This window comes from Xyrauchen texanus, chromosome 7 (genome assembly GCF_025860055.1).
Source record: "Xyrauchen texanus isolate HMW12.3.18 chromosome 7, RBS_HiC_50CHRs, whole genome shotgun sequence".
NCBI classification, from domain to species: domain Eukaryota; kingdom Metazoa; phylum Chordata; class Actinopteri; order Cypriniformes; family Catostomidae; genus Xyrauchen; species Xyrauchen texanus.
In genome coordinates, this window is record NC_068282.1 from 45,754,057 (window position 1) to 45,766,295 (window position 12,239).

The window sequence follows — 12,239 nt, forward strand, 5'->3', positions numbered from 1 at the left end:
TTGCGATAACAAACTTTAATAAGTATGAACCCATGACACTTCGGTGGTCTTACCGACAATTAATCAAACTGTTGTTGACCTACCTTGAAACAACCGAGAGACCCTTTTCAGTACCCCTTGGTTCTCCAACAGGGATAACAGGTCAGCAGACAAAAGGGGTCAAATAAAAGGGCTTTACTTCAACAATCCGTAAACATACAGTTAGATTCTTAACCAAAAGGCTACTACTGCCTTGAGTGGGAGGTGACTCAGTGTGATGGTCCAGCAATTACTGAGTCCACATTCACTTTTTCTCTGACAGTACTGTTTTCTTAACACAAGAAAATGCCAACTTCAACAGAGAAAGGACAATTAGATGTAGTTAGCCCTTCCTCCTGAACTTTTACAAACTTAGGGTCCAGAAAGCTGTCAGGAAAAATGGTTAGCGATCCCTCTTTTCACCTCTTTGAAGTACTACCCTCAAAGAACTGACTAAAAAAATGAGCACAACAGCCTCTTCCCTCAAGCAGTGGTTCTCATTATCAACTGGATAGCATCCCTGCTCAATGGTCAATACTGCACTCTAGCATGTTGCATCTACTTCACCACAGACTAATCTGCAAACACCTACACACTGTACAGTCTATGGCTGAATCCCAATTGCATTACTGCTACAAAGTATAAAAAGTATACAGTACATTGTGCTGGTGATGGTAATGTGGATACTTCTAAGTATGAAGTAAGCCAATACATCAGCATTGACAGTTAGGTAATACAAACTAATACATCATCATAAAATTATTACATAAAGTAGCATGCAAAATTAGCCCAAATAGCATGTGTGGGTGCATACTGCATATATAAAGGCATATAATCACTGAGCACTTCGTTAGAAGCACCTGTACACCTACTTATTCTTTTGATTATTTAATCAGCCAATCATGTGGCAGCAGTGCAATGCATAAGATCATGCAGATATGGCTCAGGAGCTTCAGTTAATGTTCACATCAACCATTAGAATGGGGAACAATTGTAATTGATCTCAGTGATTTCGACTGTGGTATGACTGTGCCAGACGGGCTGGTTTGAGTATTTCTGTAACTGCTGTTCTCCTGCGATTTTCACACACAACAGTCTCTAGAGTTTACTTAAAATGGTGCCAAAGACCAAAAACATCCAGTGCGTGGCAGTTCTGAGGACGGAAATGCCTTGTTGATGAGAGAGGTCAACGGAGAATGGCCAGACTGTTTGAGCTGACAGAAAGGCTACGGTAACTCAGGTAACCACTTTGTACAATCGTATAGTGCAGAATAGCATCTCAGAATGCACAACACCTCAAACCGTGAGGTGGATAGGTTACAACAGCAGAAGACCACATCAGGCACTTTATTAGGATCATAATGTTCCTAATAAAGTACTCAGTGAGTGTATAGTACTGATAGTACCTTTAATTTTATTAAAAAGGTAACACTTTGGTAAAATTCCCCATTGAAGGAATGTCCCGAGTTCAAAACAAGTTCCATTAATAAATCTAAACTGACTTTGATGTCAGCTACAATAGTATTGACTTGTCCATTGTTTAATTAAAAAAATATATATAATAATAATAATAATAATAATAATACATTAAAGTACATTAATCTTAAAATACATGCTGTTTTAAAGATATAGGCACAAGATGTAAACAATATACATGTTAACATGATTTTAGTCTGATATGCTCACTAACCTTATCTGTGTAAAGTTCTATGCAATATTACAACGTTGTTGCCATGATGACGCCCCATTCATTTCCATTGTCAGTGTCTTGCTGTAAGCGAGTAAAAATTATTTATTGTCGATTGAATATAGCTTAAATTTAACCCGGAAAATTCCTGTAACTCTTTCGAGGCATCTGTGTGTATATATATGCATGTTTGTGAAAAAGAGAGAGTGTGATTGGACAGTTCACCCTAAGATGACAAGCCAAGAGCCCATCTGCAGGATGCCATACCCATCCACACTCCAGTGATGAGGAGAGATCCTGTTGGAATACCATTGGGATTGGCTGCACTCCAAGGTTCTCTTATACACTGTGACATTTGGCAGCAAACAGGTCATTTCTATCTTCGACTGCCCCAGGAGAATATTCCAACCACAGGCAGAGCGGATATACTGTATATTCCCAGCAGTCCTGCTGACACTGGGAAGCAGTGACACGGAAAAAAAGAAAGATGCAGGGCAAGGACAGGGGCGAAATGTTGATCAGGAATGCAACCCATATATATCCTCTGTCAGAAAATAAGGGTGGAGCTACAAAAAACGGCTTCCAGCAACCAAACACAACCTCTTATTGGACTGTTCTGGCCTTGTTGCCTATGTCTTTCTTAAAGTCATTTCTCTTCAGAGGTGGAAAGTAAAAAATTAGAACTACTCTCTTTTTGTAGTATATTTTGACATTTATTTGTAACTTTTTGAGTATAAAAATTATAGTACTTTTACTTGAGTAATTACATAATTACAAAGTAAAAAAAAAAGACAACTTGCTTGAATGTTCGGCAAGGTAAAAGCACTAAAATGCCTCCCAACTGAATCACGCATGTTCGCAGCACTACAGAAGCATTTAAAGGGCACAAAACCGTGCTCAAGAGATAGGATAGCATGAGTCATCTCTTGTGCATCCAGGCTTCACTCTAATGTGAGGCAGGCCACAAAACGTATACAATGCTTTCAGAATTCTACAGAAAATAATGTTTTATTTGTAAATTACTAAATAGTGGAGAAAATCAACCAAATGAAGAATATTCTTTTTAGTAGGTATTGTTTAGATTTAAAGGTGCTGTAAGCGATTTTAGCCGTTCTAACTTCCACGAGATGTTGATGTAGCCACGACCATTACCGTTGAAACCGACACAAAGCATGTTCCAACAGTTGTCAAACACAACATTCGCTACTATCAGAATCTATCAGAATCCGCTAAATGATTGACAGGCAGAAAGGGCCAGAGACCGTGTCCTGCGGATGCGTTTTAATTTGCTGTTTACAACGTCTAGAGCTGTCACAGATCTCATGACACTTATTTCAGTGATATTTTTCAGCAAGTAGGAACATATTTTGTATACCTTTTTCATGGAAAACATAGCTTTCAGCACCTTTAAATTAAATAAAAAAAGCAATAAATTGCTGAATTAAAAGGATACTTTATATGAACATGTAATCTGTGCAGTAATCCTTATACAGTAATTTATTTATTTATTTGATCTTTTTTGCTAAAATCCATTTAATAATATTATAATAAAATATTGTTGTTTAATGGTATGACAGAATTAAAATGCAGTACAGAGCATGTGTTTTTTAGATTACATTTAGCTAAGTAATTAACTGCTAATAATATTAGCGGTGCACCTTGATATCATGCTATCATACTGAAAATCTCATACCCTTACAACCCTAGTGATGACACATGGACTGTGACAAGGATCTAGGCTATTTTTATATATATATATATATACACAGTAATTTACAGGCCATTGTTTTGTTCTTATTTCATTAAATTGCTAATATGATTCAGTAAATTGCTACTTTTAGCTAATGAACATAAATTATCTTTACGTAGAGAACAGAAGCATTAGATATTAACACAATCAGTTAATTCATTGTTATGAGTTGATTAATTGGTCAATTAATTCAATGTCTAATGCTTTCTGTTTTTGCCAAGTTTGAATGTTTTTAATCAGTCTATCAACATTGTTGTCTTTGGTCAATGGATCACTGGCAGTATTTCATGTGGTCTGCAAATCACAGTATGACTCTGATTTTGCATTTCCATTAAAATAATAATAATTTTTTTTATTGATATGTATATCAAATATCACCAATAAGCTGAAAAATATGGAAGATATAATTTTGGCATCCATTTTGCCTAGCCCAAACACACATTCTAGTGAACCCATTCAAGCCCCTACAAATGCACGCACACTCACAGTGTGTACAGAGCACACAAATAAACAACAAAGTCTTTCGGACTGTGCAAAATGAAATGATGTATTTATGTGTTTGATTTCGTCCACATTATTTGAACATGCACTTTTCAAAAGAGAGTATTAAATCCACCAAAAACAGGACACCAGTTGGAGAAGAGCTGACAAACATCATCTGAACGTCGCCAAATCGACCAACAACTAAAAAACCTAAAGTTGTGAGAAAAGCATGCACAGATTGAGTCGTGTTGACCCTACTCTGACCGAATGGAAAATAATTAGCATTTTTCATTTCCAGATAAATAGCTCTTTTCAAAACAATTTTTTTTTGGAGTGCTTATATAAACACTTGGAAATGACACACATATACTGACATAACCGGTTAAGTACAAGCCTCTGATTACTTGTTTGACTCATGGTTTGGACTATTATATGCTTTCCTGTACAGCTACCCCAGCTGTAAAACAGCTTAAACCAGCCTTGATGGTTTGCTGGTCTCTGTGCTTGGCCAATTTGGAGACCAGCAAGAGCATCTTAAACCAGCTAAAACCAACAAACTGCTTGAGGTTGGTTTGCTATGCCTACTAAAAAAGAGATTAAACCTGCTGGTTTCAAAGCTTGGCCAAGTTTCTCATGCTGGTCATTTTTGATGGTTTTAGAGGGTTTTGGGCTGGGTGGCCAGCTAGCCAACTTGCTAAATCATTTAAACACCACCTTGGCCAGGCTTGGAGACCAGTTATACAAACCTAAACCATCTAAGACCAGCAAACTGTTTTAGGTTAGTTTGCTACCCCTGCTCAAAAATAGCTTAAACCAGCCTAAGGTTGTTAGCTGGTCTCAAAGCCAGGAAAATCTGTTCAGGCTGTCCTTGTTTTATGGTTTTAAAGGGTTTTGGGCTGGCAGTCCAGCTAGCCAACTAGCTAAACCGGATACAAAATAAGCTTGGCCAGGTTGGGAGACCAGCTAGGCCATCTTAAACCAGCTAAGACTAGCAATCCACCTTAGGTTGGTTTAAGCTGTTTGTCTTTTCAACGTGGATATTTAGAGACTTCAAGCTTGCATAAACCATTTTTTTCATTCTTTGAAACACTAACACAAACTCTGAAAACAGAAGGGCTCACAAAAAGCATAATTAGGTCTAGTGGAAACCGAAACATCATTTTAACCATCCCAGTTCGCAAAAGACAGGAATCCCCTACTCCTGCACATACTCAGGTAATGAGAGCAATGGGAGGTATGTGTGTTTATGTAATATTATCTCAGTTCTAATGATGCAGGGTTGAAGACACTGTCGTTAGAGAGGTCATTGTAGAAACCAATTAGCAGAGAAGACATATAAACAAGCGGGTGAGAAGGTATATTATTGGAGTTCTCTAATGGTGCTTCAACATTGGCCGTCTAAACATTCTGAACAAGGGTTACTCACTAGAGGAGTACAGGGTGTCCAGTATTCTGGGTTCAGCTCGGCTCGGGAACGAAGGTCCAGATAGTCGGGATTCAGTTCGGTGCGGGCACGGGTAAGCGTTCCCTTAAAATACAAGAAAAAGAGGGTTAGAAGTCCACCCACAAAACTGGTAAACAGCAATCTCATAAAGGCGGGAAATGAGTGAATTGGTTAAAATGATACTAGTAACAAATGACTGGAAATAAATGTGACACTTCAACTAACGCTCATCAAATGGGGAATAAACGGCTAAAATTTCTTAGGCCAGATCCGCACAAATATACTTTTTCTTGAAATGCACTAATCTCACTACATTTATGCCTCTCATCCACACTAGAACAGCATTTTCATAAACAGAAGAAAAACAAAGTGTTTCAAATATGCTTTCCATTACCACATACTTTGGAGAAAAATTACGTTAGGAAAGTAAGTAGTAGTTTAAAGGCACAGCAAATACTGCTAAACTCGCCGCTAATATGATATCCTTGTCCATTGTGTGTATTCAGCGTAGCAGTGTATAAAGCTCCGCCCACACAGAGGTCATTGCCAAACCAGGCAACTTCCTATTGGTCATCATGATGAATTTAGCTGTCAAAGTTCACCCAAGTTGAACTCAACACGAAATCTGCAAGGGGAAATTCTTCGCTACAGGATGTCCATCACACAAAATGTACCATTGCGCGGATTTCCATTGAAATGACTGTATTTAGCCCCTGAAATTTTACCATGAGAACACAAATGTGACCCCAACTTTAGACTTTAGGGCAGACTATCCACACTGTAATTTTGCAAGTGATTAAATCAGATCAATTTGTTAAGATAGGAAAAGACTAGTGAATCAGTGAATTTCATTGAATTTTGATAAAAATCTGTGAATTTCGATAAAGCTGTCAAAACTTGTGTGCACTTTCTATAACGTTACCTAGGCATTGTGTTCTAAATGATGAAAACTAATTGTCAATATCCAGTATATCTATATTGAATATAAAAAAATCTCATTTTAATCTGATTTCAAATAATCTACTAATATTGATTCAATTGCTTGTGTGCTTTTGCTGTTCAGACTTTGCCACATAAGCCTTACAAACTCAACTAATAAAAAATAAAAAAAACTATGTATGACAATTTTGACCTTCCTTTGTATCTCTTAATAATTTACAAGCAAGCCTAAAATTACAGGCCTCTCAATTTTCAAACACTTGGTCAATTTGTAAAAAAGTGAGACTATAGTTGTTTTCTTCTTAACACTTTGTGTCCAGAATGATACAGACTGATTATATCTCCTTTGAAAATGAAATTGCATTTATAAGCATACGCCATTTTTGTTTGACAAACCTTCGCCGTGAATCTGAGCAAAATATCCTGCTTTCAAATCAGTCTGCCCTTTGTTAGGTAATCTACTTTATCTCTCTTTTTTATTTATTTTGTTGTGCTTTTTCACATTCAATAGATGGAGAGACGCATGTGAAACAAACACATGTGAGTGGTGACATTTCAACTGATATTAGAGTGATACTCAAGCAGGGAAAGCAATCAAAAAGGCTTTGGTGGAGGCAAGGCTGTCTCATTGAAATTCAGAAACAAAGTGCGAGAAACCAACACATATTGCTCATTGCACAGCCATGAAAAAAAAACGAAATGCTGACCTGAATTAAACAAAAACAACAACCAAAACAAATTAAGGGTTTCATATATTTGCTTTATCCAAAGCAACTTTCAGTGCATTCAAAGTATACATTGTATGAGTTTGTGTGTTCCCTGAAATCAAACCCATAAAGGACTAGTTCTATCAGGAAGACTTGCAGACTTGAGGGAAATTTAAGATGACATTTATTTGATGAATATAAAACAGAAAAGTAATGTCTCTCTTTGGCGTAGGCCCGGTGTGGTGGTCCGAAGAAGTTGTACTCGGAACCATCATATCCTGCCGGAGATAGGAGTCAGGGGCGAGGAGCCTACCCCCGTGCAGGACGGGACTCAACTGGTGGTGGTGGGGTGGTGGAGGTTGCGTGTTAGCACACTGAAACAGCAATGTGATTTATAAAGCAATGGCTTACATGTGATTGGCTGGGAATTACCCAGCTAATGGTGCAATGATGTACAGCTGCTAACCTTCCCGCTAGAACTACGCTGTGCTTACATTTCATGCAAAAAAAATAAGAAAATTCTGTCAAAATTCAGTATTTTTTTTTACTTTACTTTAAAAAAAAAATAAAGTATTATTGTAATTGTTATATTGTACATTTCTGCATATTATCGTCATGTTTAATCAAGTATATTTCATCCCCATCATTATTGAATCCCTCATTTTGTGTTTTTATTTTACAGTATTGTTTGCAGTGCATAGACATACTATTGAAGTACTACGGTTCACTTGCGTTTTCCATTTAGGCTGTAGATTGTAATATAAAAATATAGTGTCTTCAATTGAACTTGTATCAGTCATATCACATGTTCCACCTCTTTAATTAATATGTGTAGCACATACAAACATTAATGTGTAGTGGATAAAACACTTGAATAATATATTTAAATATGTATGTAATCCCCTGTCCAGGGTGTCCCCCGCCTTTCGCCCAATGTTAGCTGGGATAGGCTCCAGCCCCCCGCGACCCTGTACACAGGATAAGCGGTTGACGATGGATGGATGGATGGATGGATGTATGTAATCCATCCATCCACCCATCTATCTTCTATAGCCACTTGTCCTATGTAGGGTCAACGGTAGTGCTGAAAGACTATCCCAGCTGTCTTGGGCCGAAGGCAGGGAAACACCCTGGACAGGTGGCCAGTCCATCACAGGGAAACAGAAAAACACATTCACACTCTCACAATTTAGGGTCTTTAAATAACTTAACCTGCATGTCTTGACTGTGGAGGAAACTGGAGCACCACGAGGAATCCCACGTGAACACGGGGAGAACATGCAAACTACACACAGAAATGCCCAGTTGAGTCAGTACTCGAAACCTGGACAGCAACAGTGCTACCCACAAAGCCACCGTGCCCCAACAAGTAATATCTAGGTTTGAAAAAAAAAGTAAATGAATAACAATATTACTATGAAAATAGCATGTTATGACTCCGCCTCTGCAGGTGACTATTTCTGAGTGATCACAGGAAAAATCTCGAACCATGAGATCCATCTACGCAGAAGAGGACTGCCAAAATAACTCGGGTAAAACATTCCTCCTCAAGTTGCTTGGAACTTTAGGCTTCAACGACAGATGTCACGACAGATGTCGCAAGACGCCTAAAGTTCCACAGTGCAGCTTTAAAGATAATAAAGGACACAAAATTATTATAGAGTTAGTCCATGTGGCTCGTGCATTATATTACAAGTCTCCTGAAGATAGTTTTAGGTGAAAAACAATCCAAAATGTAATTTATTTATTGGGGAAATCGTGATGTATGAAATGTTCATGTTCATAAACGCTATGAGAGATGCTAGTTCACAATTGTATTGTATTAATTACACTGTATTTTGTATTTAAAAATATTTTATACAATATAATTTATACAGTATATTGTATAAAAAATATGGACTGTGAAAAAATGTATTTTGTGTTCCGCATATAAAAAAAATCTTATGGGATTGGTACGGCATGATGGTAATACATTATGACAGAAATACATTTTTTGTGTGAACTATTCCATGAATGTTGATGTAGGGAATTTCAGCAACAAGGAAGAAAAAATATTTGTATCTCAGTGTATGACGAACAAGACAACAAACACATGCTAAGCATTGCATGAATTTCAAGGTCGCGCAAAAAGCCTGAAACAAACGAACCGCAAACAACAGTTCACTCCATTTCAAGTGCCCTGGGGAGACATTATGAATACCAAGGAAATGGTTTATTTTCATCAGAATGAGCCATTTTTCATTTTCCACATCTCTCCGTCCCTTAGCGATGGACCTAACCAAATCCAGTCAATTTTGGAGATGCGGACAGTATATGATATATACTGTAATTATCTGTTGATTTACAAAATAGCTTCCCGTAATGAGGCTGGGCTGAATAGACCCCTAGGCATACATCACTGTCTCTAACCCCAGAACGCCTTAGAGAGCGTCCTCTCTCTTCCGTTCTGTCTTAACACACAATGTTTATCTGTTTTCTACGTCAGATCTGATACATCGTATTGTGAAATCTGAAGTTATGTTTGCAGTGCCAAGGTGTCAAATGGTCGGTTTTCTAACCCACTATTTCTATTTATTTATTTGTCTGGAAGCTAGTGCAGCCCACGCTTTGTGTTTTAATTAATGTCACATTGACCTGGAAGACACACTTTGGCAGTTGGCAGAGTCACTTAATGCCAGCGTGATTCTCTCTTGTGTCCATTAGTGAGCGAGCAGGGAAGGAAGGTGAAGAGAGAGACAAAAAATCCCCATTTAAAGAGCGATGTCTTGTCGTTTTTACAGTAATCTAAGTTGGGCACATACAGAAAGCTTTCTGTGTGTTTGAGAGTTAGATGTGTGATCAAAGCCAGAAGGAAGCCTGTTTCTATCCTTTAAAACTAAGAGCTCTTTGTCCTTAAACATGTTTGACGGAACTGAACATATTATTGACTATAAAAAGAGCCTTTGTGTAGGCCAACTAAACTTTATATATCCCAAAAGTGTCTTTTTTGAGCGTTAGCAGGCTTTTTGCCAGTCACAATATTGCTTTCATTCTGAGTCGCCATATGCCAGACATGTTCACAAGTCCCTGATGTAGACTCTAATTCAAGCCTCAAGTCTTTTAGGTGGAGTCCAAGTCAAGTCTCAAGTCTTTCAAGGCCAAGTCCAAGCCAAGTACTTTTTGTTTTGGCAATATTTTTTATCTGCAGCTGGTAAGTTTAATAGACTCTGTATAAGGCTAATTCAATTTTGAAATATTAAACGGACTACTTTAAGGGATTGCTTGTTTATTTATTCAGACTGCCTATTCTTACTAAGTGCAAACAGCCCATCTTGTTGGCAGATGTTATTTACACTAACTCCGCCCATAACTGCTCAGGTCAATCTCAAGACAGCTACAACAGATTTATTTGGGGTCATCTGCTGATCAAATTGATATTTTCTCGATGGGGGAGAGACATTAAACTGGTTAACGCGTTAGACATTTCGTGGATTAGACTGGATAACTAAGTGACTATTTGCACTCCAATTATCTGGTGGAAACACAGGATTTTACGACAAACTGTGCCCCCATGTGCAGTTGTAGTAGCTCTGGGTGTAACGATGGTATGTGTATGTGTTGCTATACTGGAGTTCCAGGTTTGAATCCCACCTCTTGACAAACTTTTCCCAATGTCTCTACACGGCTGACGCTGAATCAGCTGATCAGAGGGAGAGAGAGATAAAGGGGTGGCCGGTTCGACAGAGAGAGAGATGCACATGGACACACTGCACGTTTGTTTATGTTGGTTTTAAGTTTACCATTAAACTTTATGTTTACTGTTCAGACGGTTCCCGCCGCCTCCTTCCCCATCCTTTATGTGTTACAGTGATGCTGAAACCCAGGAGGGAGGAGGGACGCACTGTTGTGGAGTCATCCGCCAGTGGAGCATCTGCCTGAGGACGGAGGGGTCACTGCCGGCCGCCAAGAGCCGGAGGAACCGCGGCTGTCTGTCGAGAAGGGGAGGAACAGTTCTGTCCACCAGGGGCCGGAGGACTCGCTGCCATCCACTGGGGTTGGCGTGAGCTGGTGTCTGCCAGAGGGGAGAGGAGCGGTTGAGGACTGGGAAATGGCGTGTCCGGGAGCGGTGAGCAAGTTCTTCACTCTCTCTCCTCTCTCTCTCCTCTCACTCTCTCTGTGTGTCTCCGCTTGCCCCTTCCCTCACCCCCTGCTTCCCCTCATCTCTCCTCCCAGGTTAACAGCAGGCGGGTTGGGCACTGGCTGACATAACGCCCAGAAGGTTAGGGTCTCCCCCCCAGAGATGTGGGATGGACCGTGGCCGTGATGGAGCATGGCCGGCACTGAATCAGTTGATCAGTGGGAGTGCGAGATAAAGGGGCTGCCGGAGACACCGGTTTGAGAGAGAGAGACGCACGCAGCCGCTTTGCACGTTTGTTTATATTGGTTTTAAGTTTACTATTAAAGTTTCTTTTTACTGATCAGCTGGTTCCCGCCTCCTCCTTGCCCGTCCTTATACTGTTACAACTACTTAAATAGTTAATAAATTAAAGATAGTCCTCGCATTGATTTGGTCACATTGAATGTTGAGATGGTGGCCTCAGGTAATACCAAACACTGATCATCACTACCATGGTAAAATGTAACATGATTTCTAGAAAACAAACTTTGGCAAGTAAAACAGTATCCTAAACACATTATAATGGGCGGCTGTGGCTCAGGTGGTAGAGCGGGTCGGCCACTAATCGCAGGGTTGGTGGTTCAATTCCCGGCCCACATGACTCCACATGCCTTCGGGCAAGACACTGAACCCCAAGTTGCTCCCAATGTCAGGCTAGCACCTTGCATAGCACACAGTGTAATGCACTTTGGTAACCGCTAAGGTTAAAAAAGGCATTATATAAGTGCAGATCATTTATAAACAAAAATGTATGATATTACTTCACTTCCCTAATGTAGCCTATTATAAATTTAATAGAGTTAAAGTAGTGATATAATATTTATTATAAATATATTTCTGCCTAAAATACTACAGTCAATATATATATTGTTACTATAGTAATTTAATGATAAAGGTGGTGATGTGTGAAAACTCTACTAATTTATGTCTGTTCATTTAAGGTAGTTTAAAGCTAGCTTGCTCACCGAGAGGTTTTCACCAGAGAATTATGTGCCGTATTGAAATATTTCCGTGACTCGCGTTGTGCTTCTCACTGGTCCTCGCAGCGCTGTAAT

The 12,239-nt window shown here is 39.1% G+C and overlaps 1 protein-coding gene across 1 annotated transcript in view; it reads right to left on the reverse strand.

Annotated features, from left to right (window-relative positions):
- The window catches only part of LOC127646963 (protocadherin-9), a 377,566-nt gene that overhangs the window by 294,913 nt on the left and 70,414 nt on the right, over positions 1-12,239 (reverse strand). The window contains exon 2 of the mRNA XM_052130964.1: positions 5,365-5,466. Coding sequence (XP_051986924.1) covers positions 5,365-5,466 — 102 coding nt within the window. The remainder of the gene's footprint in view (positions 1-5,364; positions 5,467-12,239) is intronic.